Source organism: Lissotriton helveticus, chromosome 2_1, assembly GCF_964261635.1.
Source record: "Lissotriton helveticus chromosome 2_1, aLisHel1.1, whole genome shotgun sequence".
In the NCBI taxonomy this organism is placed as follows: domain Eukaryota; kingdom Metazoa; phylum Chordata; class Amphibia; order Caudata; family Salamandridae; genus Lissotriton; species Lissotriton helveticus.
The window spans coordinates 163,517,419-163,544,727 of record NC_136059.1 but is presented as its reverse complement, the minus strand read 5'-3'; the positions used below and the strand labels follow the sequence as shown (position 1 = coordinate 163,544,727).

The following is a 27,309-nucleotide window of genomic DNA, read 5'->3' as shown; positions in this document are numbered from 1 at the left end:
GACTAATTTGTATATGGTTGGCCCATATTTCCATCCATCACTTTTTTGCTCCAGGCAAGGAAGGGACACAGTCCAAGGTGCAGAAGGTTTTCCAGAGATAGTAAGACAGGACTTGAAGGCTCAGTTAGGCAATAAAGGCCTAATTGAGAGCATAGAAATTTTGCAATGGCTGGCTCGAAATGTTCTGGCTAAGAACTTGATGGGTGCTGGTTTAGCGCGATGGAAGGGTCAAAATATAAAGTCAAGGCACCAGGTATACATGCTGTCAGGCAGTCAGGGCAGGGGGATACCATGCAGAAGACATTGCTGCCCCAACAACTACTTAACTTCCTTCCACAATTTGCAGATGAGACAAGGCATTTGCATGTTCCAATAATGATGAACGTAAAGTCCGGATGGAATGCGAACTGTGAGGATGGTTTTGAGGGATTAAGAAGAAGGGAAACTGCAAACGCTCCTGTATTATTCCTCTAATTATTTCTTCAGTTATGTTATGAGAAAAAAGGAGGACTAGGTGTGCTGGTGAAGTGTGAGCTACTCCTGGCAGCACCCATGGACAACAGAGATCCTTGTTCATCTCGTTCACAAGCTTCTTGTGTTCAGTGTCAAGTGGGAGGGTAAAGCGACGCCAAGGATAGCAAAGTAACAGTACCGGGTCCAGACATTTTCATTCCTTTGAGAGAACATACCAAACATCAGGACTGTCACTGCTGACTGTCCAGGGTTGCAGAGAAGAATGTAAGTCATCATGAATATGAAGAAGATTGTGATTGCATGTGTAGTAAAGCCATTGGATGGGTGCATTCAAAAGGAGGATTTGGAGGGAGACGCAAAATGGAAAACAGTGGCAGGGAAGTTCCTTTGTTTACTAAGGGTTGGTTGAGAAAGAACAAGATAGAAGAGGTGGTGATGCAAGTGAAGACGGTTGTCCAACTGACATTCACTCCAGTTAGTGATCGTGTCGTTAGGAAGTTGGATTTATTTGTTGTCCCATAACATAAGAAGGTGAAATGTGTATGACTGCAATGAAAAGAAATAATAGAACAGAATTTACGCAGTCAAGATGGGACACATTTGTGGGACATAAAGTTCATAACTGTAGCATGTGATCGGAGCAGCAGGTCACAGAGAACTCTTGCGTGTTCTGCCAGTACAGACCGAGGTTACTGGCCACATTGGATATGTGACAATTTGGCTATTTCTTGATTGGTAAGCGTAGGAAACATCTATGAATTTTGCCTCATTTAAAGTATGCTGCTAGGCATTAGTTTTTAACTTTTTTTAGACTTTTAAGTGTCGTACCAACTTTTAAATTGCATTTTTTTTAAATATTGGATAATAATGTGATATATGATTGTAAAACTGTGCTTTTATGGTTTTTCTGTGTGCTAAATTGAAAACCGAATAAAGCTAAATGTTGATTAGATTTGATTGGTAATTAAATGATTTTTTAAATATAAAGAGGTCAACCGTTAAACTAAAAAGTTAAGAATTACTCCAATGGCACAGATGGGCTGCTGGTTCTGTTACACAAGACTGCTAAAGATCATTTTCAGATGTGCAACCTGATACAAGGTGGTTTTTAAACCACCTTGTATCAGGGCCACCAGGGCGTATGATGAGCAACATTCTGTGGCACACAGTGAAGGAATATAATATGAAATTCATTTAATCAACATTTTCATGAGCTATACCTTGTTGAAAAGCAGCTGCAGTGTACAACATGTCTTTGAGATTGCGGTTGCTTTCAGCCATTAGATAATCTGACCTCCCTTCTTCAGGCACATTCCATGCTCCGAGCAACTCAAGAAGATTATTTTCCACTGGACACACCGTCCCAGAAACAGGTACCTACAGCAGAGAACATAAGTCAAGGACAAGATTTGTGAGAAGCTGGGGACAGATGTGATCTTCACATGATACACATCTTAGACTACACCTATTTTCTTTTGTACTTCTGATTTCAGAGAGAGGGAGCTGCACTATAATTTTCTCACCAAGAGTTTTCGACCTATAACGATTGGTCTCTGCCTTTTGGTAGAATAGCATAATGAGAATGAATGAATGAATGTCTTTATTGTATAAAATATCCATCACAATAATAAATACATTAAACATGTTAAAAGTCACAAATATATCTCCAAGTGTTCCATAAGAGCAGCATTTCAATGACACTTCCTTAAAATGACAATAAACCTAATCTAAAATTGTAATTTAATTTAGTTAATTTCCCAATAAAATGACAATCTGTTATAGAAAAGCAGTAGACAAAGGCCTCTTAGAAGATCTACAGATAATTCAATTAAATAGAATGCCTATATTAGGTATATCTTTCGAATGTCTGGTAAACTAGGACCTTTTAATGTATATTATTATTTTTTCATTATGATCTCTCTTATATGATGTTTCTTCCTTTGTATGCTATAATCCCTCCTTCAATAAACTTTAAACTTTAAAAAAAAATGAAAAATTGTAATATTATTAAAAAAAAGAAAGGGGCATGGACTGGTAGATGACATCAATCTGGGTGGTGCTAAGGCTGGAAATGGATGTAGGGACCATGTCTCAATCTGTAACTTTTTGGCCGAGTCATTTGATGGATAGTGGAATGTCTTTTTTGTGTGCTTTCCTTTCATTGATGTACCATACAGGGAGCACTGCTCAGCTATAAACTAACAATGCAATGTAAAAAAAAAAAACTAGGACATAAACTGATTAAATTCTCAATTGACTCTATAATTACACAGGCGGCAGACCTTTGAGAGTAAGCAGTCAGTGTTCCACGACCCTTTAATTTGGGCTACTGGTATCAGCAGGAAACAAACCCTCATGTATTTTAGCTTGCATCCTGGATTCAAATTCGAGGCTAAATATTCTTGCTTTGTTTTAGAGAACGAGTCCATTATATAGTGAGCATATCGATGTTTCTGTAATGTCAACATTATTTATGAAGACCATCTGGTTAACGTGTGCATCTGAACGAGCCTCGACATTCAAGCAACAGCCCTTTGTGGACCTGTCACCGTTCCTAAACATCATGACTTTCAAATTTTCGAATGCATCCCTCTGTGGCCAGATATGTCCCTGATACCTTCACTCTTTGTGAATGATCTTTGTGAATGATCTGTTATCCTTGCTCGTAACCGCTTGACTAGATACCAGAATCTGAAGACTCACCCTCCTGATGGTGCCTTGCTTTAAAGTAACCTGGTCTTTATTTCAAGCCCAAGGAGTCCATAAAGGGTATATTGAATGAATGAATGAATGAATGAATGAATGAATGAATGAAATGGGATTTGTCTACGCGCAACTATGCCCAATGGGCGTCAAGGCGCCTAACTCAAAAAACTGGCAGAGGACAACCAGAGACAGGAGCTTACTGATAGGCTTTAATGATACACCAAGTTTTCAAAGCTTTCCTGAAGAGATCAAGTGAAGGCTGTGATTTGATCTCCAGGGGAAGTGAGTTCCATAATTTGGGTGCCAGAATGGAGTAGGCCTTGCTCCCCCATCTAGCCTTCCTAGCACGTGGGACTACCAGTTGATTTAGTTCTAGAGAGCGCAAACATCTGTTCGGGACATACCTAGTGAGCAAGGATCCCAGAGCATCGGCCGGGCCTGCCATCAGGGCACTGTAGGTCAGGCAGAGAAGTTTGAACGAAACTCTGGAGGGGATAGGGAGCCAGTGGAGATTCTTCCTTGCCAAGGTCGCAGAGGACAGCCACGGCTTGAAATGATGGACGTCTTCAGATTGTCTACAAAATACTTGAGCCTTATTTGAAGGTTATGTAGCATCCTGGGAGGTGCAGGTTTCTCATCCAGTACTTGCAACAATATAGTTTGGCGCATGTGAACGTATGAGAGAATCTTAGGCTTGAGTGGAGTTTGTGCTCCTCATAATAATTTAATTAATGTGAACCTGTGATCATAGATTCAAACCCTGCATCCAGAAAATATGAATTTTATGCACTGTTCTACTTAATGTCATTGCCACAAGGTAAAGAATATTCATAGAAATACTATTCATGTTCCTTTAATATAAAACTTGGAAATGATTGCTCATTAGTCTGGTAAGCACAAGATTCAGTTCCAAATTGTGGCCTGGTCTCACAGGTGGAAATGTTCAAAGCATAATTCCAAGAATTGTTGCAGTAATGGTAGCATATCTAAACAGAATTTTCCAGTCCTTTCATATGTGGCCGAGGATGCCTTGTGCACAAGTAGCAATGTACGTTGGAAAATCCAATCTTGCCAGTACTATACACAAATTCTTTGGCTTGACTTAATAACAGATGACCATTTCCCTGTGAGGCCAAAATAATGAATCAAGCACTCGTTTTTAAGCAGCCATTCTAAGTTCAATGAATCAAGGGTCAGATGTAGAAACTTTTTTACATTCGCAAACTGTCCGATTCACATAATCGGCCGTATGGAAACAATGAAAAGGCATTTTTAAATGTACAAAGGTCCAATTGCGATTCAGTAACCTGTTACCGAATCACAATTTGGGTTTGTGTTTCAGTATTAGGAAGGCCTGTGTTTAGGGCATCCTTTACTGATAACCAAAATGCAGTCGCAAAACATTCACAATTTGGTGGTAACCCATTTGCAAAATCCACCCTGCCCCCCACCTTCCCCTATGTGAATGTTTGTAAAAATGATTTTTTGAGAGCAGGCAGGGGTCCCTTGGACCACTGTTTACTCTTAAAAAAATAAAAATATATCCTTTTCTTTTTGAAACACATCCGATTTTCCTTTGAGGAAAACGGGTTGCATTTCACACACAAAATGATTGATGGAAAGTAATCACACATATGTTGGTCTGCTGACCCCTGCAGGCCACCATCCCTGTGATTTTTGTGATTTCCCAATGGGTCGCAAACCGAGAACTACCTCATTATTATTCATGAGGTAGGTCTATTTGCGACCATGGGTGTTTGCGATCACCAAACAATCGTATGATGTAGGATTACCTACATACATCTGGCCCCTAATTCGTTGTGAGGAAACTGTCCATATTCGCTGATGAGTCGATAACAGTAGCTGGGGAATGCTGGAGATCTGTGACAAAGGAGCGATTCTCATCATAAAACAAAGTAGCTTTGTCATCTCTGCATAACTCTCAAGAGCCGACGTTCACCAACATTTTCTCTTCCACCAAGCACAGCTAAGGGAGCGTGGACACAAAAAAGCTTCACTATCTGTATATGCTAATACACCTACAACTCCTATTGTGACAATCTAAAATGTCGACTGAAATGATATGCACTTGTGTTTTTCATTCAGTGTGTCAGCAGTCTGGTGCAGTATTCAGTTGTACATGTCCACATTTTCTGGGCTTCCTAGGAGATAAAACAACTTTGTTCCATCAAAGGACCATGAAGGTCCTTTGATGTAAAACCTGTATTACCAAGATGTCCCTTGTTCCTAAGATTGGCTTAGGCGAATAAATGACCAGATGGCAAGTGCCAGTACACTGGTGTGGAAGAGAATTAATTCCTGTTGCAATCACAGGGTTTTCACTGTAAATATATTTAGATCTGTCACAATACAGGTCTGCACCTGAATTTCTGACATGTGCTCAGTATAGCGATTTTACAAATGGAGGCCTAGACCTTCAATATCGCACCTATCACAATGTGGGAATAGTAACAAGGAGTGGTGCTACTATCAGGGGGGACAGTATGTTTGACTTCAAGCTGTGAGACGGTGCATACATGCCACCATACCAACAGGTTCGCCTACCAACATGGGCCAGAGTATACCATTAGCGAACATGACTTTTCTTTAAAAATTATGAACATCAGTCAAATAATTATGGCCAATATTTTTCTTGTGAATTTGTATACCTACAAGTGACATGTGAATACAAGTACACCAGGACTAAGCCCTGAAGAAGTCTTGTGAAAGGGATGAAACGCGTTGGTTACATTGGCATGAACAATTTATGAATCATGAATTTTGCAACTGACAGCTCGCCTCCATATATTTAATTGGAACAGGTGTAATGTGGACGTGAATTACTTGGACTAAAACAGCGTTATACCCAAATTGATATCTATGAATGCTGCCTTAAATAAGATATACAAATAGAGCATAACAGTGATTGTGAGTGCTGATCACTCTAATATAGATGTGCTCAGTATACACTCTTCATATGAGGCATGAACTGATCCCAGGTGTTACCACAATTTATCATCTGACTCGCATGTGTCTTGGGCTGAGCGATCATGTAGCTGTCGTTTCAAAAAGCTCATATTTAGACAACTTCATCATGGGCGTTTCTGCAATCGTTTCATCCCAGTGACTCGAGACCATAGAGGCTACAGCGCCTGCTGTATTATGCTCATCTTTAGACAAGAGTTAGAAAACAGTCTGACAAACAGTATCCCTAGCAGGGCCTTAAAATGCCTTGATTGAACAGAGCAGAGTATTTTATCAAACAATCTATCTGCTGCTGGCTTTAATCGGTACAAAAGGGGGTGGTGGTGGATGGAGCATCTGAACCAATCAAACACTCACACCCAGTCAACAGATCTGGGTTTAATCCATCACCGTTCTTTAGCCCACTCTGCCACCCCAGTTCAGACATGGCCATGTGCAAATCAGTCTGACCCTGTGCCTCATGGGAACAGTCCAGCCCGCACTGCCAAGCCATGCCTTCCCTGGACCGGAAACAAGCTTCCTAGGACCGGTTTCTGGCATTACAGCCGTCTTCAGCCAGGCTTGCTTGAATCCAGTGGCAAAGTGAGCAAGGGACTCACGTCTGAGCATACCCTGCCAACTTATGGCGAACAAAGCGGTACAAAAGGGGGGGAGGGGGTGATGGATGGAGCATCTGAACCAATCAAACACTCACACCCAGTCAACAGATCTGGGTTTAATCCATCACCGTTCTTTAGCCCACTCTGCCACCCCAGTTCAGACATGGCCATGTGCAAATCAGTCTGACCCTGTGCCTCATGGGAACAGTCCAGCCCGAACTGCCAAGCCATGTCTTCTCTGGACCGGAAACAAGCTTCCTAGGACCGGTTTCTGGCATTACAGCCGTCTTCAGCCAGGCTGGCTTGAATCCAGTGGCAAAGTGAGCAAGGGACTCACGTCTGAGCATACCCTGCCAACTTATGGCGAACAAAGCGGTACAAAAGGGGGTGGTGATGGATGGAGCATCTGAACCAATCAAACATTCACACCCAGTCAACAGATCTGGGTTTAATCCATCACCGTTCTTTAGCCCACTCTGCCACCCCAGTTCAGACATGGCCATGTGCAAATCAGTCTGACCAGTCTCATCAAAAGAGGAACTAGGCAGGGCTGTCCCCTTTCGCATCTGCTATTTGCCCTCATGCTTGAACCATTGGCGTGTGTGATTAGGCAGCGGCACAGGGAATCAGCGCTACATTTTAAATAATCGCCCTGTTGGCATATCCATATATGCAGATGACATGATGCATTTTATTCGTGAACTGCACAAATACTTATCCCCCGTCCTGCGGGAATATATCCGTTTTGGCCAGTTCTCTGGTCTCATGATTAATTGGTATAAGTCAATGGTGATCCCTCTGACACTGATGACAACTTCCCCGCAGATGGAATATCCTCTGATATGTACCACAAAGCCTGTGAAATATCTCGGAGTGTGGGTGCATCGGGATCCGGAGATTGTCATGCGAGAGACCTATGGTGTGGCTTGGGAACCCTTGGAACTACAGGTGGACAAATGTCTGTCATTACCATTGTCCCTGGAAGACCGCATCGCTATTATCAAAATTATTATTTTACCAAGGTTTTTATACCTCTTCGGCAATATCCAGCTACGACTCCCCAAAATTTTTTTTCACACAGTACAAACTCACATACTCAGACTTGTATGAGGCGGTAAGCAAGCTAGAGTGAGCTGGAACACACTCACTCTGGGAAATGCCCAAGGGGGATTCTGCGCACCAGATTTATACTTGTACCATCTCTGCGCACAGGCGCAGTACGCCTATTACTGGTTCCACCCTCACGCCTTCACACCTCACGTTGCAGTGGAAGATGGGGAGGAACACCCTGTTCCACTGGATGGCATGCTCACTCATACCCGTATACACACTCCCAGGACAGAAATTAACCCCTTAGATGCCACCATCACAGCTTGGCAGGATATAGGTAAACTTGCGGACAAAATCCCAATATACACCCAGGCTTTACCAATCGCACACCATGCATCTCTCTCAGTTACACAGGAAAAAGGTTCCAATACGCTCACTTACAGCAGCCCGTATTGATCATATGCAGGATCTATTTCCGAATGGGCGATATTTTACATCCGAGCAGCTCCAATATATCAATAATCAAACACCCTTGTTCCAATTCACCATACATCGCCTGCGACTAGCGCTCAGAACACACTATAAATCCTTACCTATAGAGCCACCCTTACTGCAATCCTTGCAGTTCCTACTGATAACCCCTACAAAGCGGAAACTAATTACTAAATTGTACAGGGCTGTGCTAGATGAGATGGCACGAAGGGAAGTTCGCAGTTTAGCTCGGAACACTGGACTAGATCCCCCCCTTGACACCGAAAGACTGGGAGCACATTTGTGAATTAACTGGCAAACTAAGCCCCAAAGGGAATCTCCGAATCATCCATTTCAAAATTGTTCACCAAGTCTATCATACACCTCTTAAATTACATAAAATCAGCCTCCAGGACAACAGTAGGTGCAAACAATGCGGTCGTTCTGATGCTGATTTCTGGCACCTGGCATGGGACTGCGATCTTGTTATACAATACTGGGAAGAGGTGATAGTGTGTCTCATGGCCATGTCTAAGCTGAATCTCCAGCCCACGCCTATGATCTGCTTGTAGTATTTTGTGCCACAAGTGAAAGGTGCGGTGGGGAAATTCTTGAGTATTGCTCTATTACTGGCAGAACGACATCTAGCACTAACCTGGGAGAGCTCCCTGGCCCCACGCACTAAACACTGGATAAGGGATATGGTCTTTTGCAAAGAAAATCTCGAGCTTTATGCAGAAGAACTCCCATCATCATCCAAACCCAAGGACATTTGGGAACCAGTGAGGCATTATCTAGCAACGAATGCCCAAAGCGATACCACAACTGTTGGTTAAAGGTAACATGATGTGACAGATACACTTTGCTTTGTGGTCTTGGTGTAATATGTGGTGATTAACTTATGCTTAGGTCAACTGTGAGATTTACAATCAATTTTGGTTTGCTGTGTTTGATTATTTGATGATTATCCGCTGCCCTGCGGGGCGGCATTGTAATTTGCTTTCTCTTGAAATTCAATAAAAAGATTGTTTTTTTTTAAACCATTACTGCAGAAAGGAAGTTTAGTATCCTATCTCCCCTCCTTCCCCTTTAGTGGCCAGGGATTGTACAGACCACAACACAAGAGATAGACTTTTCAGTTCAGAAGGCATCAGCCTAGGAAGTAACATCATCCAGGTGGAATGAGGAACAACAGACAGCCGCAGATCGAGTGGACCGAGCAAGATAAGCACACATGAGGAATGAAGCAGGAGCATATCGAGACCAGCTAACAACAGGAACACACAGCAGCTATCCCACCGAAGGGTGCATCTGCATATGCCCAGACACAATGAGGAGTTTTTCCTGGGGAGACACCTTCAGACCCAGCCTCTGAGCGAGAAGGATCAAGACTTTAGACAAGTGGCACAAATAAGGGGTTTTAAAAGGAAGTGAATGGAGAGATGTAGGATCCGGCAAGCACGAGTTATGGATGGCAGACACAGAATCATACTTCCAATACAAGGCTCCTATCGAGCTATGGTTCTTACCTCACGTCCACATTTCTCCCTTCATTTTGCCACCTTATCAGATAGGCATCTTCAATATTCTGATGTTTGTGCCTCCTTTTCCCAGAGGGCAACTACTCTGGACAAAAAAACGCAAGAAAAACCAAGGAAGATTTCGGAGACAAATCCTCAACGTATTTTTTCATGGCATATGAGATTCAATAACTGAATGTTGACTGAGACATTATGCTGCAGTATTAAACTACTGACCTCAGAACTCTCGGGCTCCCCCCTTTTCTTTACCACTACTGCATGATTTAAAAGGATCACAATACACACTGCTTGATTAGCATTGATGGCACCTACAACTTCAACAAGGAGGCAAGGGGACTGTTATATTTTCTATATCTTTAAATTACCTATTTTGACTGTCACTTTAAATGAAGTGCATCTTTCAGTATATGCAAGTTCTACATGGAATATTGCTGCTGCTAGGCACCAGGTCAGTTGCACTGTTCCTGTATGCCCAGCAGTTGATGTATGTTGCTGTGCCGTTTCCTATTCAATAAATCTTCAATTTAACTTCGCTTGGATTGATATTTGTAACTACATTTTGGCGACGAGGGTCAAACTAGGAAACTCCATCAACTTTTGTGCGGCACAGGCGTGGAGTATCCATTGCAAGATCGTTTTACTTGGAAAGGAAATTGAGGACTAATCGTATAAGTTTACCACAAGGTACTATTTTTTTGGGTGAAACCCTGAATTTCATATTCCCTTCCTTCGTGTTAAGACTGTTTTTAAAGCAATTTTTGAGGAAATTGGATGTTATTTTCTTTTTAAAATTACACGCGCAGTGCTCACCAGCTTGTCATCTGACGTCAGCTGAATCTGGAGTGTGTCCGAACGTTCAAGTGGTGCAGCGCGTTCTGTGGAACACGGTAGGAATTACGCTAACATGTTGAAACGCAAAGCGGTCACAGGAAGCAACGTGGACACGTCATCGCATATGTCAGACGTTTCGGCCATTTTGGGTTGCCATGGTGAAAAGTTACAGAGTGGAAGAAAATATACAGGCGAAAGCCGTGTAAGCAACTGAAGGTTTAACCGAGTGTAAGTTTCTGCGGGAGAACATCTTGGTTCATCTTTTTGTGCTGGAAGTAAGCTCATTCATTTCCTTCATTTTTTTTTTTCCATTATAAACGAAGAAGTGTCAACTACTTTGGAGTTATCGATTGAACACCGCAATATAGTACTATCGATTGAACACCGCAATATATTACATCTTAAGGATCGCAAAACTGAACTAATTGTATTTTTTTCTTTTGCTTATTCATTCTTTCTTGTACATTATTTTAGCATTGTGAATTTAAGCATACTGTTGAACTATTTTGGGTTCTTATAAAACGTATCGTATGCACTGAAAGAAGAATTGCATTTTGGACATAAACTACACATTAGTATACTAGTACACAACCCGTAACTCATGAGCATGCCATTTGACCCACCAGAAAAGTTTTTACAAAACAAAGGAGATCCTCCAATACCTTGGACACGTTGGAAGGAGGAATTTTTTAATTATATGAAGGCAATTGATGGCGAACGTATGGGAGCAGAGAGGAAGAAAAGTATTTTATTAAATTGTTTAGGGTCAGAGGGACAAATGGTGTTCAGAGCGTTACCACAGGTTCCGCCTTCTGAAGGTGAAGGTTAAGGAAGCAATGTTTACAAAGAAGCATTCAACCGCTACAAGTTTTATACAAGAGCACAATATCAGACAGAATCCTTTGATGATTTTATCACAGCTTTAGGATCGTTATCATTGCATTGTAACTTTGGCAACATGTGTGACGAAATGTTGAGGGATCAAATCATTGTTCATGTAAAAAAATAAGAAAACCCAAGAAAGACTTTGGGAGCTAGGGGATCCAAAATTGTCTGAGGCTGTAGCTATTGCAAAATCTTTAGAACAATCTGAAAAATGGATGCTGACGGTTAAAAAACATAATGAGCTTAAACATGAACCTATTGATGATGTGTGTTTGGTCAAACGTACAGACTTTCAGCCTAATGGTAACTCACAGGTTAGCTCTAGTAAAACTAAATTTAACAATTATGGCAATTGTAAAAAATTTGACAAAACTCCTATGTGTTTTAAATGTGGTAGCAAAACACATATGGCTTCATATGGTGGTTGCCCTGCTATTAATAGGGAATGCAGGAAGTGTGGTAGGTTGGGACATTTTTCCAATGTGTGTAGGGATGTAAAAAAAATGTGTACCTTTTTCTCGAGGTAACATAGCGTTAGTTACAGAGGAGATTCCAAAGGAAGTTTCCAAAGTGTGCAAGTGTGAATGTGGTGGAGGGTGTAGTGCTGAAAGTAAAGGTTTTGTGTGTTTTTGACTGATGGTATTTCCAATGTGTTGGACCGGGGGTTACAAGTCTACATAGGGTAGCTTGGCACAGAGTCGGAAGGCTTATCCCAAAGGCACATGTGTAAAGTTTGCGTCGCACCCTTCAGTAACACAACGTCCATCCACTAGAAAAGAAAGACACCACACCAGTCTTAGAAAAATACGAGCTGTTTTATAAAATAAGTTCTCTGATCTTCAGCATATGGCGTTCCAATACATATACAGTCAATTGATTGCACTTTTGGGGTATGGATATAAGAGAATCAGCTCAACAGTATATATGCAACATTTCCTTACTTTCCCCAGTTGACAGGAGTTCACTGCTACCTATTACTTCTCCCCACTCAGAAAGTAAATGCAGTTTCAATTGTAGCAGCTAGGAAATTTCACTTCCCCACATAGTCATTCACTAATGTTCCTTACCCTTAGAAGCTCAGGGTTTCTATTTTCAGCAGGATACAAACTTTATCAATTACACCCCGCCTCCTCTTCAGCACCTTAGCTCAAAACAGGAATATCTGCATCACAACAAGCAGAGTAATCATCTAATGCATGAGGCTTATAATAACATCAGTCTCATTCCCCTCAATGAAACCCTGGCAAAGATTTCTCATTGGATTATACAATATAGGACACTCTGTCTTGTCCCACAATCAGTTAATCCTCTATGTGGCACTCTTTCTTTTGGGTAATGAATAGCTCAGGGACACTCTGAACCCCTTTCCCGCATGGGTTAACTGAAGGCACTTGGATTCCTTTTCCCCTCCCTGCTCACCACCTTATATGTCTCTTGTTTAGCCCCAATTTCCTGCCTGGAACAGACTCTGTTAATTGTACCGGTTCCCTCTCTCGGAAGAACCTCCCTCAGCTTGGCGACACTCAGGAGGTGTCAGTCCTGCAGTAACTAGGCACCGAGGGTGATGCAAGTCAATAGGTGGGGGGACAGAGAACTGGATTCGGCTTCCTTCTCCCGCCCCACCGATGACCCTCCTTACTGTAGGTGTGAGGTCCTGTTTGCCCGTCCTTTAGCTGGGCCCGTGCAGTTCCCCGTACTCGAGAAGGCTCCGCTGTCAGTGGACTGCCCTCGCCTGTTTACCTGAGGTGCGAGCTTACCGCGACTGCACCGCGTTGGTCTCGTTGTTCTTCAGGGCAGCACCCAGCTCTTCCGGGGATTGTCTCTCGCCGTCTCCGAGAGAGTTCAGGACTCCGCCCACAGCCGGCCTCCGTCCGCTCTTCCGGGGGGTTTTCCTCGCCGACTCGACAGGATTTCAGGTCTCCGCCCACAGCCGGCCTCCGTCTGCTCTTCTCCTCCTCTTCCGACGCTGCGATGACAGCTGGGGAGATCACTCGCTTCCGCTGCACCTCGCTCGCTAGACTTCTCCTCACAAATCCGAAGGATTCACATACGGCAGGCACGCGCTCCCACAGCTGTTGGTCACGCCACCGCCGGGGAGCTCTTCCACAGCTCCACAGGGACTTTACTGCAGTGAGTGGCTCCTCAATCACGATTACTACTATTCAGTGATGCCACGTAGGTCAGCTCTCCACCGCATACAGGGGATAGTCTAAGAACGCTTTTATAACGTATGGGGTAGGAATCAGTCCCCACACAACAGGGCTTGGTCGATGAATAGGGGGGCACGTCACTTGAAGAGGCTGCCGGCTCAGAAGTCGATCTCCCCTTGCTCAGTGCGCCTTCCTCCCCACAAGATCGCCTCACTCCTTTCCTGACCAGATCTCACAACAGCTCACTGGACATAACAAAATGGCTGCCCTGTCCCTGACCTTATATAGGCTAGCTTCAGGCCACTAGAACCAGCTGGAAGGTTCTAGAGTCTCCCTATGTTGTCCTATGGGCCCCTTCCCTGAGGTAATCAGTTATGGCAGTTACTGGCCACCATTTTGTGTAGCTAAACTTGCCCTAGAAAAGGAGGGATTTCCAGGCCTATGAGGAACTATAGGCCCAAGGAGCACCTAACCCGCAGGACAACACCAAAAAGTTCCAGTGGAAATAAAAATGAAGAGATTTCAGGGGCAAAAAGGGGACAAAAATAAATAAATAAATAGGAGGGACCACCCAAAGGGCTGACAGGTCTAACACGCGTCCCCCCAGCTGAAAGTGGGGAGAGCTACCCAATCCCTTGGGAGTTCTCATCACTAAGGCGGAAATACCTGGAGAGACCGTCTGCATTGGCGTGGTCCACTCCAGGCCGATGTTCCACCCGGAAGTCCATGCCCTGTAGGGAGATGGACCATCTCAACAGCTTGGGATTTTCTCCCTTCATTTGCATCAGCCAACGAAGGGGGCGGTGGTCAGTCTGAACCAGGAAGTGCGAGCCAAACAGGTATGGTCGCAACTTCTTCAGAGCCCATACCACCGCAAAGGCTTCCCGCTCTATTGCACTCCACTTCTGTTCCCGGGGAAGCAGTCTCCTAGACAGGAAGACAACAGGCTGATCCAGACCCTCTTCATTGAGTTGCGATAACATTGCCCCAATGCCATGCTCTGATGCGTCTGTCTGGACTATGAACTCCTTGGAGAAATCCGGGGCCCTCAGGACCGGTGCTGCACACATTGCTTGTTTCAGCCTCTCGAAGGCTTGCTGACAAGCCTCCGTCCAGACTACCCGTCGAGGTTGTTTCTTAGATGTGAGCTCAGTGAAGGGAGCTACAATAGTGCCATACCCCTTCACAAAGCGACGGTAGTAACCTGTGAGGCCCAGGAAAGCTCAGACCTCAGTTTGGGTCTTGGGGGGCTCCCAGGCCATGATTGCCTCAATCTTTGCCTGGAGGGGCTGCACCGCTCCCCTGCCAACCAAGTGGCCTAGGTACACAACCGACCCCTGCCCGATCTGACATTTACTGGCCTTGATTGTCAAGCCAGCCTGTTTCAGGGCCTGTAGAACAGCTTGTAAGTGACACAAATGGTCCTCCCAACTGCTGCTGAAGACAGCAATGTCATCCAGATAAGCAGCGGAGAAAGCCTCCATTCCAGAGAGGACCTGGTTTACCAGCCGCTGAAAAGTGGCAGGGGCATTCTTGAGCCCAAAGGGCATCACACAGAACTGGTAGTGGCCCTCAGGCGTGGAGAAGGCTGACCTTTCCTTTGCTCCATCTGTAAGGGAGATTTGCCAGTACCCTGAAGTAAGGTCAAAGGTACTCAGGTATTGGGCAGCTCCCAGCCGGTCAATAAGTTCATCCGTCCTAGGGATCAGATGTGCATCAGTCTTGGTCACTGAGTTCAGTCCCCGGTAATCCACACAGAACCTCAGTTCTGGAGTGGTGCCCGGTGGGGCAGCTTTTGGTACCAGAACCACCGGACTGGACCAGGGGCTACTAGAAGGTTCAATGACTCCTAGCTCCAGCATCTTGGTAACTTCACTGTGGATGCTGGACTTCACCTTGTCTGACAGAGGGTAGGTCTTAGACTTCACTGGTGGGCTGTCTCCTGTGTCCACATCATGGGTACACAGGTGGGTCCTTTCCAGGACAAGGGAGAACAACGAGGAGTACTGCTCCAAGACCTGGCGGCAGTCCTCTCGCTGTTCAGGAGCCAGGGATGGGGAGAGAATCACCCCCTCCACCGACCCATCCTTTTCCTGAGACGAAAAGAGATCAGGGAGAGGCTCGCTTTCCGCTTCCTCTGCCCCATCAGTCACCATCATCAAGATGACCTCGGGCCTCTCATGGTGGGGTTTGAGGCGATTGGCATACAGCACCCGTAGGGGCTGTCGAGGGGTCTTAAGATCCACCAGGTAGGTGGCCTTACCCTTCTTCTCCATCACCTCAAAGGGGCCTGTCCAGCGGTCCTGGAGGGCACTTAGCTCTCCAGGTTCCATCACCCACACTTTCTGGCCAGGCTCCAACTCCACGGGGTGAGCGTTGTGGTCATACCACTTTTTCATCACTGCTTGGCTGGCTTTCAAGTTGTCAGAAGCTTGCTTCCAAAACTTAGCCATTTGGCTCCGGAAGGCCAGCATGTAGCTCACCATGTCCTGGGGAAGCTTCCTGGGAGTCTTTTTCCATCCATCTTTTACCAGGCTGAGAGGTCCACGCACAGGGTGCACATACAGTAGCTCGAAGGGGCTGAAGCCCACTCCCTTCTGTGGCACTTCCCTGTAGGAAAACAACAAACAGGGGAGGAGGACGTCCCATTTCCTCTGCAGGCTCTCAGGCAGACTTCTTATCATGACTTTCAAGGTCTTGTTGAACCTTTCCACCAGACCATTGGTCTGGGGGTGATAAGGAGTGGTAAACCGGTAGGTAACTCCACACTCCTTCCACATAGCCCGCATGTAGGCTGACTTGAAGTAGGTCCCCCTGTCGGACACAACCTCCTTGGGGAAACCCACTCGGGTAAAGATCCCCATCAGGGCCCTAGCCACTGCAGGTGCAGTAATGGTCCTCAGAGGAATTGCCTCTGGGTACCGTGTGGCGTGATCCACCAGAACCAGGATAAACCTGTGACCAGCTGTAGTTGGTGGATCCAATGGCCCCACAATGTCGATGCCCACCCTTTCAAAGGGGGTGCTAACGACATGAAGTGGTTCCAGGAGAGCTTTCAGCTTCACCCCTGTTTTCCCACTGGCTTGGCAGGATACACATGTCCGACAGTATGTGTCGGATGCCACTCATCTGAGGCCAGTAAAAGTGGGGGACAAGCCGGGCAAAGGTCTTGTCCTGGTCTAAGTGTCCTGTCAAGGGTATCTCATGAGCCAACTCTAAAAGAAAGGCTCGGTAACGTTGTGGGACAACCAAGGCCCGTGATGAACCGTGCACAGGTGCCTTAGGTTCACTGTAGAGGAGTCCATCCTCCCAGTAAATATGGTAATTTCCAATAACGTTCCCTGCTGCCTGGGCTTCGGCCTGTCGCCTCAGTCCCTCAAGGGTAGGGCACTCCTTCTGGCCCTTACAAAACTCCTCCCTGGTAGGCCCTCCTTCCACATGCCACTCAGCAGGGATAGGTAAGTTCTCCAGGGAGACAACTTCCCCCTCCACGGACTCCTGGTCCACCACCGTAGGTGGCCTATCTGTCTCATGGGGCGTGGAAGCCAAGGCAGGCTTCTCCTGTCCTCGGTTCTTTCCCTTTTTGGCAGCTGGCTGGGCCTTTGTTCCAGGCTCCAGTCCAAGCGAACTCCCCCTCCGGGTAGTCGCGGACCTTGTGCTAGCACAGGCCCAGTCCGGTGTACCCAGCATCTCAGAATGAGTCCGGTATTCCACCTTCTTCCAAGCATTGTGCTCCATATCATTCCCCAACAGACAATCGACTGGCACGGCAGGGCTTACGGCAACTCGAAGTGATCCTGCAACCCCTTCCCACTCAAATGGAACCTCGGCCACTGGATAGTGGCCCATTCTGCCGTCAGCCATCGCGGCGGGGTGGAGTACATGTGGAATCACCTGCACTGGAGACACCAGTTGACGCCTTACCATATTCATACTGGCTCCTGTGTCTCTCAGAGCCTCCCCTCTTTGGCCATTGATGGTAACCCATTGCCCATGCTTAGTAGTATTTGAGGGCACCTGGATCTTAGGAACCATCTCCCGATCTCCCAGGGACACTAAGGTGACACCCGTCCACTCCCCCCCTTATCTAATGGCAACTCCTCCCCGAGCACTACACTAGCTACTCCCGGGGCTTTTCCTCCAGTGGGAGGGGGTGGTCTCTTTGGGCACTTGACATCTCCCTTATAGTGTCCAACGCCACCACACTCAAAGCAGTGGACAACCCTTGGCTGCTGACTTTGGCCAGGATGAGGGTTTCTCGGCGGGTTAGCCTCAGGGGTGAATCCTGTTCCCTTTCCCTGGAAACTGTTTTGGGGGCCTTTTGAGAACTCCCTCTTTTTATCTCCCCCCTCTTTCTTCTGGGGGGCGCCCTGTCCGGTCCTTTGGGAATCCCCTCCAGTTCCCTTTGAGGACACCCGGGTACTTGCCCATATGTCCGCCTCCTCAGCAAGCTTCCGGGGGTTGGTCAGCTTGCTGTCCACCAGGTGTTGTCGCAGCTCGGGAAAACATTTCTCGAGTAGGTGCTCCTTGAGATTAAGGTCATACAACCCCTCATAGTCCCTCACCTCGCTGCCTTGAACCCAACCCTCTAATGCCTTCTTTGCGTAGTCCAAGAAATCCACCCAATTCTGTGTGCCTAGTTTGTGACTACCCCTAAACGTCTGCCGATACCTCTCTGGGGTCAGCCCAAACTTCTTGATCAGCGCCACTTTCATGGTGGGGTAGTGGGTCTGCTCTCCCTGCTCTAGGGCCAAAAGTGTATCCCTTCCTGCAGGAGGCATGTATTTATACAAGCCACCCCCCCCAGTGTTTCTCCAGTATCCCATGGGCTCTTAAGGAGACCTCATAGGCAGCCAGCCACTTGGCGATGTCATCCCCTGCACTGTAGCTGGCGACTACATCCTTTGGTAGATAGGGTCTGGGTTCCCTGGTTGCATCTTTGGATTCGCTGCCACCATTAGGAGTATTGGGAGTCCCCGCTTGTAGGGCTTTGAGATCTAACTCTCTGAGTTTCAACTCATGAGCCATCCTCTGCTCCTCCTTCTCCTTTTCCAACCGGGCTAACTTCCACTTCAGCTGTCTTTTCTCCCTCCTGTCCGCTAGTTCGGCTTCAGTCAAACTTCTCACGGAAACACTGCTGCCCTCCCTTGAGAGTGTTCTGGGACCTGTCAGTAGGTTCTCCCTCTCAGGCTGGTACAACTCATCTATCCTGATGACCGTGTCCCGCTCCTCCTCTTCCTCCTCCTTCCACTCTGGGTGCACTGCCACCCATGCCCTCAAACTGGTCTGGAGTTCCCCCTTTTTAGCACCACGCTTAAAGAACACTCCCATATTTTGGCAAAAGTCTCTAAGCTGGGCCACAGTATAGGTCTCCAATTCTTCCAGAGCAAATTCCATTTTGCCAATGAGAGTCAGGGACAGCCACTTGGAAGGGCCGCCGGCTCAGAAGTCGATCTCCCCTTGCTCAGTGCGCCTTCCTCCCCACAAGATCGCCTCACTCCTTTCCTGACCAGATCTCACAACAGCTCACTGGACATAACAAAATGGCTGCCCTGTCCCTGACCTTATATAGGCTAGCCTCAGGCCACTAGAACCAGCTGGAAGGTTCTAGAGTCTCCCTATGTTGTCCTATGGGCTCCTTCCCTGAGATAATCAGTTATGGCAGTTACTGGCCACCATTTTGTGTAGCTAAACTTGCCCTAGAAAAGGAGGGATTTCCAGGCCTATGAGGAACTATAGGCCCAAGGAGCACCTAACCCCCAGGACAACACCAAAAAGTTCAAGTGGACATAAAAATGAAGAGATTTGAGGGGCAAAAAGGGGACAAAAATAAATAAATAAATAGGAGGGACCACCCAAAGGGCTGACAGGTCTAACACAATGTGAATGACTTCTGAGGAGTGTCAACACATAAGAAAACCTATATGTGAGGTTGTAGTTATGGAAGTCAGACTGGAACTTATTGCTGATTCTGGCTGTCCTTGAACGATCATAACTACGGATTATTTTAATCTACGTTTAAGTTACAAGTTGGATCTTTCCAGAATTTTACCATCTGACATTTGTGCGGTAAGTTTTGATGGATCCAGAATTGATTTGTTAGGTTTTTTTGAAGTAGATCTTATTTTTAAAGATAAGTGTAGGCCAGTCAAACTGTATGTGGCTGTCAAAGGAGTCAATATAGTAGGTTGGAAAGATCAGTGGAAATTTGGCATTATACTCAATCCCCGTGCTTCGGAACCCGTGAGTTTGGGTGGACATGGTTGTTTAGAGAACATTGCTGTAATCAAACCTGAAGAGAAGAAACTCTTAATCAAAACATTTAGCCTGTAATAGAATGCTGAACAATACATAGTAAAAGACCAAATACAGTCCCCCATAAAAAAAAATTAAAAAACAAAGTAGACACCGTTGTCGTGATGAAGGACTGAGATCATAACAGGAGGCAGACTTAACTCCTTGTAAAAATGCAGAAAAAGTCGATTGTGGTACCCAGATATAATGTGTGCACTGATGAAAAGGTTGTCACACTGTTGAATTAAATAGCGTGCGCGTCGCTGAAGAGTTGTAGACTATAACTACAATAAATCATGTAGGGTGCGCATCGCTGTAGAACATGATGCGCTGGAATAAATGATGCACTAAGCAGGATGGGGAAACAAAAGGTAACAGTACCTGCTGAACCACTACGATAATCTGATGTATTTTTAAAACATCGATGCCTTGGGAATAGAAGTCGCAAACGAAGAAAATGGAGGCATGCAGACAATAAAAGCAGAAGAAAATTAGATGAAAAGACGATGTCAGAACCTTTAATGCAATGCGCAAAACCGTGGTTGACAGTAGGCGTGGTGAACTTCAGGAGACAGTTTGGCTCAGATTAGAGTTGCGGTGTAAACAAAAAACGGCGGCACATTATTCACGTTAGGCCGGGTGGTTCAAGGTGTGCAGATGCTCCCGATCGTCTTGAAACAGCCAAGAGCATCATAATAAAGTATACGTCACAGTACCCTCCGAAAAGCATCACTGGACCGCATAGAAGTAAAGAAGGTAGGGACTGCACTTGCGTAAGCAATTTTTGAAACATGCATGTCGTGCTCAGAATGCGCGCGCTAAACTCAGCTCGAGCTCCATTTGAAGAGGCGGTTTAACTGCCGATATAGAGTAAAGCCTCAATTGCTCTTAATAAATAATAGACAAAAAATGCCTCACCTGGAGGAAGGTAATTTTAGAGTTTGTATTCTCCACATGTCCCCTCTGTCACAAGACATTTTCCCTTCAGAAAAACATTTTCTTACATTAGTAACGAAGGTGCAGGCGAAATAAAAGTTTGACATTCCTCCAGTAGGTGGCAGTAAGTATCCAATCATGCCAGTAGCAATGTCCCAGATCATAATTCACTGACTCAGTTGACGGTACTGCTTTTCTGAAATGTGACGCAAGCAGTGGTCGAAGTGGGGGAAAAAAAGTAGGGGAACTGTGGGTGGAGAATCAGGGGGCGGGAATAACCGAAGATTGAATCAGTGGGCGGAGTCAGGGGCGTGGCTAGAAATAGCAAAACATACCAATTTTTAGTACGTTTAGCATTTCACTGACCAGTTACAGCTTATACCGTTATTTAATTAAAACAATGGATAAACATGTTTGAGGTTTAATTCAGGAAAAAGCAAACACTAACCAGGAACAACATGTTACCTTCATGCTTTTACTCAATGTTCAGAAATCCATGAATATTTTTTGTCTCAAACATTGAGGTCATGAATACAGGGCTCCTCCTGTACACATGTTAGGCAGGGCTCAGAAGAGAAAGGAACTCTTCAGGAGAATCTATACTCACGGAAACCCACAAAGGCTCCTTCATATTCATGTCGCCAGCTAGCTGCTCAATCATAATATAGCAAAAAGAACAACTGAATGCAGAACAATATCATACATTCACCCCAGTACAGAGATCTGGGCCTAAATCCATTGTTTCTTTGCTCACCATGCCATTCCAGTTTGGACCCAGCCATATGCAAATCAGTCTAGATTCTGCACCCAATAGGAACAGTCCTGCCCCCTCCCTTCTCCTGCCCCCTCCCTTCTCCTGCCCCCGTCACCGCTCCTGCCCCCGTCACCGCTCCTGCCCCCGTCACTTCTCCTGCCCCCGTCACTTCTCCTGCCCCCGTCACTTCTCCTGCCCCCGTCACTTCTCCTGCCCCCGTCACTTCTCCTGTCCCTTCACTTCTCCTGTCCAGGGCCGGACTGGCTACCGGGCAGTTAGGAATGCTGCCAAGCTGCTGCCTGATTTTACTGCAGTGGAGGCGGATTTCGTCCATGCAGACCTGCGTGTGCTGCGAAATCCAGAAAGCAAAACGAATTTCGTTTAGCTCACGCAGGTCCCCATTATCGAAATCACCCCCCAGCTCAGCAGCATTCCTAACTGCCCAGTAGCCAGTCCGGCCCTGCTTCTGTCCCGTCACTTCTCCTGTCCCCGTCACTTCTCCTGTCCCCGTCACTTCTCCTGTCCCCTTCACTTCTCCTTCTCCTGTCCCTTCACTTCTCCTGTCCCTTCACTTCTCCTGTCCCGTCACTTCTCCTGCCCCGTCACTTCTCCTGCCCCGTCACTTCTCCTGCCCAGTCACTTCTCCTGCCCCGTCACTTCTCCTGCCCAGTCACTTCTCCTTCTCCTGTCCCGTCACTTCTCCTGTCCGGTCACTTCTCCTGTCCCGTCACTTCTCCTTCTCTTGTCCCGTCACCTCTCCTGTCCCGTCACTTCTCCTTCTACTGTCCCGTCACTTCTCCTTCTCCTGGTCCCTTCACTTCTCCTTCTCCTGGTCCCTTCACTTCTCCTTCTCCTGTCCCTTCACTTCTCCTGTCCCTTCACTTCTCCTGTCCCGTCACTTCTCCTGCCCCGTCACTTCTCCTTCTCCTGTCCCGTCACTTCTCCTTCTCCTGTCCCGTCACTTCTCCTGTCCCGTCACTTCTCCTGTCCCGTCACTTCTCCTTCTCCTGTCCCGTCACTTCTCCTGTCCCGTCACTTCTCCTGTCCCGTCACTTCTCCGTCTCCTGTCCTGTAATTTCTCCTTCTCCTGCCCCGTCACCTCCCCTGCCCCGTCACCTCCCCTGCCCCGTCACCTCTCCTGCCCCGTCACCTCTCCTGCCCCGTCACCTCTCCTGCCCCGTCACCTCTCCTGCCCCGTCACCTCTCCTGCCCCGTCACCTCTCCTGCCCCGTCACCGCTCCTGCCTCGTCACCGCTCCTGCCTCGTTCACTGCTCCTGCCTCGTTCACTGCTCCTGCCCCGTTCACTGCTCCTGCCCCGTTCACTGCTCCTGCCCCGTTCACTGCTCCTGCCCCGTTCACTGCTCCTGCCCCGTTCACTGCTCCTGCCCCGTTCACTGCTCCTGCCCCGTTCACTGCTCCTGCCCCGTTCACTGCTCCTGCCCCGTTCACTGCTTCTGCCCCGTTCACTGCTTCTGCCCCGTTCACTGCTCCTGCCCCGTTCACTGCTCCTGCCCCCTTCACTGCTCCTGTCCTGTTCACCGCTCCTGCCCCATTCACTGCCCCTTTCATTTCACCGCTCCTGTTCTTTCACCGCTCACGCCCGGTTACTGCTCTAGCTCATGCCACGTCCCCTCTCCTGCCCCGTCACCTCTCCTGCCCCGTCACCTCTCCTGCCCCGTTCACTGCTCCTGCCCCGTCGCCTCTCCTGCCCCGTCGCCTCTCCTGCCCCGTCGCCTCTCCTGCCCCGTCGCCTCTCCTGCCCCGTCGTCTCTCCTGTCCCAGTCGCTTCTCCTGCCCAGTCACTGCTCCTGCCCCGTTCACTGCTCCAGCCCCGTTCACTGCTCCTGCCCCGTTCACTGCTCCTGCCCCGTTCACTGCTCCTGCCCCGTTCACTGCTCCTGCCCCGTTCACTGCTCCTGCCCCGTTCACTGCTCCTGCCCCGTTCACTGCTCCTGCCCTGTTCACTGCTCCTGCCCCGTTCCCTGCTCCTGCCCCGTTCCCTGCTCCTGCCCCGTTCCCTGCTCCTGCCCCGTTCCCTGCTCCTGCCCCGTTCCCTGCTCCTGTCCCGTTCCCTGCTCCTGTCCCGTTCCCTGCTCCTGTCCCGTTCCCTGCTCCTGTCCCGTTCCCTGCTCCTGTCCCGTTCCCTGCTCCTGTCCCGTTCCCTGCTCCTGTCCTGTTCTCTGCTCCTGTCCTGTCCTGTTCACTGCTCCTGCCCCGTTCACCGCTTCTGTCCTGTTCACCGCTCCTGGTCCTTTCACCGCTCCTGGTCCTTTCACCGCTCCTGGTCCTTTCACCGCTCCTGTCCTTTCACCGCTCACGCCCGGTTACTGCTCTAGCTCAGGCCCCGTCACCTCCCCTGCCCCGTCACCTCCCCTGCCCCATCACCTCCCCTGCCCCATCACCTCCCCTGCCCCGTCACCTCCCCTGCCCCGTCACCTCTCCTGCCCTGTCAATTCTCCTGCCCCGACACCTCTCCTGCCCTAGTTCCTCTCCTTTCCTGTCGCCTCTTCTGTCTGGTCACTGCGGTCACTGCTCCTGCCCAGTTCACTACACTCCGTGTACAACATTGACAAAGGTGTCAAGTTCCCCACAGTACTCTGCTTGGGGAAAGCTCCTGTCTAATCACCAACTCCGATCTCAGGGGCACTTGATATGTTAAAGGCAGAGGGTGGGCGCATTGTCATTCGAAAGGGGCTAATTTGCCTCAATCGGAATGACAATGGCCTGCCCTCGGCCTGTGCGAGCTCAGGGGGGGCGGGGGCTGCTGCAGCCTCTGGAGTACAACAGAGAAGTGCGAGCAGCCCCTGGAAGCGGAAAGAAAAAAGTTATCATTTTAAAGTTGGACTATTCTTGCCGTCCCGGGACGCTTTTTTGAAAGCAAGAAGTAGGGGAACGGACTGAACAATTTTTTAGAAGTAGGGGCACGCCGTGCCCTTCCGTCCCCGCCCACTTCTATCACTGGACGCAAGGCAGTAAAGTGTCCAGACAAAACATTTGCAGCACAGATGAGCAGCAGGGGACACAGGCGGAACCTCGCACATTTCAAATGTGGGTGACAGGAACTGGTACACAGGGTCAGAAAGCGTGCAGCAGAGTCCCAAATAAAGTTAAGAGTCCTGAGGGTGCGTCTACTTCACACGCACGTGCTGACAATATGTAGGTTTCAATTAATCTCAGGCAGTAAAGTAGAAGTCGAGTCTGGCACACTTAAATTGTATGCTGGCAAAAACTGCCACGTCCAGAGTTGAGGGCGACCGGTGTTAGGTCACTGGTGGGGCTTAGTTGGTGTGCCAGAAAGTTTGAGTAATTTTAAATAAATTCTTTTATCTTACTTGTTGCTTTAAATCTTGATCACGAAATTTCTAGATGTTTTTGCATAAGTGGTTCAGTCCCAACGTCACCAAATGTAATAAGATAGACTGTAGCTGAGATGTGATGATTAAAGATGGTTTATTGATGAATTATCAGGTTAAATCATATAATCATTAAAGCCCCACCAGGAGCAGCTCTCTTGCTGCTCAGCCCTCTCTTCCAACTGTCATCCATCCACCAGACATCCCACACATTCTATATTACCTCACACACTCCAACATTCCACCATTCATCCACATAGGCTGAGCAGCAAGACAGGTTAGTGAGAAAGGGGCATCGCATCCAAACCAGGATACCACACTTACCAAGATCACTACTGCTCTTGACAATGCCAGAAGTACCACACCAATATAATCTCCTCATTCAAGAATCATCACCAAAACTAATTCACACTATTAATTTGCTCCTTTCCCATCCATGTATCACCACAAACAAGTCTACCCTTAATGACTTTGAATCCTATAAGTTTTCTAATAATAGCTTCAGGAGGAACATTCTAAGATCCCTTCTCATCACATCCCTTCAAGCTTCAACACTTCACTTTGCTCATCCAAGTCACACATTCCACTTGTCTCCATTGCTTTGCTGAGTCCTTCCCCCTGACCTAACCCCTGACTCCAATCAACTAAGTTATCATGCGCGCCATCAGACCTCCACAGCCCCTAACTAATAAAAGCAACAGCCCTTTCATCGACCGCCCCACCCAGTCTTTCCTCTCTCTCCCACCGGTCCCTCCTCTCTGGCTCCTAAAAGTTTGATTTAATTTTGAAATGATCATACCTATGGTAGGAAAATGAACATCCGATCTTGCCCCTGCATCTTTCCTTTTTCACAAATGCCCTTGAGCGACTGTATTGTGACCTGTATTTGTCGGAGTTAACTGTTGTCATTCTCTTGCCCTGTGTCTTGTGATCATAGTCCCAGTGATGTAATAAGGTTCCATCTCAATATTCTTGAGGATGCCACATGGGATCTGGCCGAACATGCTACGTTTTTTTTTTATATATATATATATATTTTTTTTTTTTGTATTTCTTTTTATTGAAACTTTTAACAACATAAACAAAAAGAAATAATCAAGGCAGTACAAGCAATCGAATGGCGAAGCGTCCTGCGGGGAGGAAAGCATAAGATCATAATACAATCATTGACATTGCAGGATGGGAGGATTGAGGGATACAGCGAGTCCTGAGACAATCAAAGCAACATGGTAGCAGGAATGTCGGGTCAAGGGGAGGGAGGGTCCGCCACCAGTTGTGTGAAGGGGGGTGTACATATATCTCCCCGTTAGGAGTTCCATTGACCCCAAATCTTACCCCACCTGCGGGGCTTGCCACGGGCCACATACACCGTCTTCTCCCTGAACATACACCAGTCCATATTCTCCTTCCATGCCAGAACTGTGGGTGGCCTCTGGGAGCCCCACAACTGGGCGATATCCCTCTTAGCGATCATATTGCCAAGGGTCACCCACTGAGTCTGTGACAAATCATAGTCATTCGGTTCCCACACATTCAACAAGCATCGTCTAGCTTCAGGCAACAACATAACACCTGTGACCTCTTCCATTACTGCATGCACTCGATTCCAGAAACGAACAACTACCGGGCACTCCCAGAGTATGTGAAGAAAGGTGCCCGGAAGGCCACAACCACGCCTGTACAGCCCATCCGAAGCGTAACCCATACTGACCAAGCGCGGACCGGTAACATAGATCCTGTGGAGAATCTTAAGCTGCACAACCCTAAGGCGGGCCGGAATTGCAACCTCTTTCGGCGAGGATATGGCCTGCTGCCAGTCTCGTCACCTAACTCCAAACCATCGCCAGTCCAAGCTTCCCTGAGTCGCTGTAAAAGGTCGGTCCTATCGTTTATCAACTTTTTATAAATAAGTGAAATCGTACTGTCTGGAACGTGCCCATCCAGCACCCGATCCTCAAGCGGTGACGCCTCCGGAACAATAGTACCCGGAGGGAAAACCGCCATCAGCGCGTGTCGGACCTGAGCATATCTAAAAAACTCCCTGTCACTCAGGTCATACTCCAATCTCAACTCGTCAAAGGTTTTAACCCTACCCTTAGTCCACACATCATTCACCCTGCACATACCAATCACTTCCCATCTATAAAAGCCTTTTGTCTTCCATAGGGAACCCAGCCTTTCGGAAGCATAAAGCGGAGTGGCGCGTGTAAGTCTACTCTTTCATCCCATGGCATCATTCGCACGATGCCATACTTGCACCGCTATCTTGGTAGGGCCAG

General features: G+C 47.3%; 1 protein-coding gene across 2 annotated transcripts in view; it reads right to left on the bottom strand.

Moving 5' to 3' along the window:
* FANCG (FA complementation group G) overlaps window positions 1-27,309 on the bottom strand; it is a 288,288-nt gene that overhangs the window by 122,953 nt on the left and 138,026 nt on the right. For both annotated transcript variants that reach the window (XM_078674680.1, XM_078674679.1), the window contains exon 5: window positions 1,695-1,851. In XM_078674680.1, the coding sequence (XP_078530806.1) occupies window positions 1,695-1,851 (157 nt within the window). The remainder of the gene's footprint in view (window positions 1-1,694; window positions 1,852-27,309) is intronic.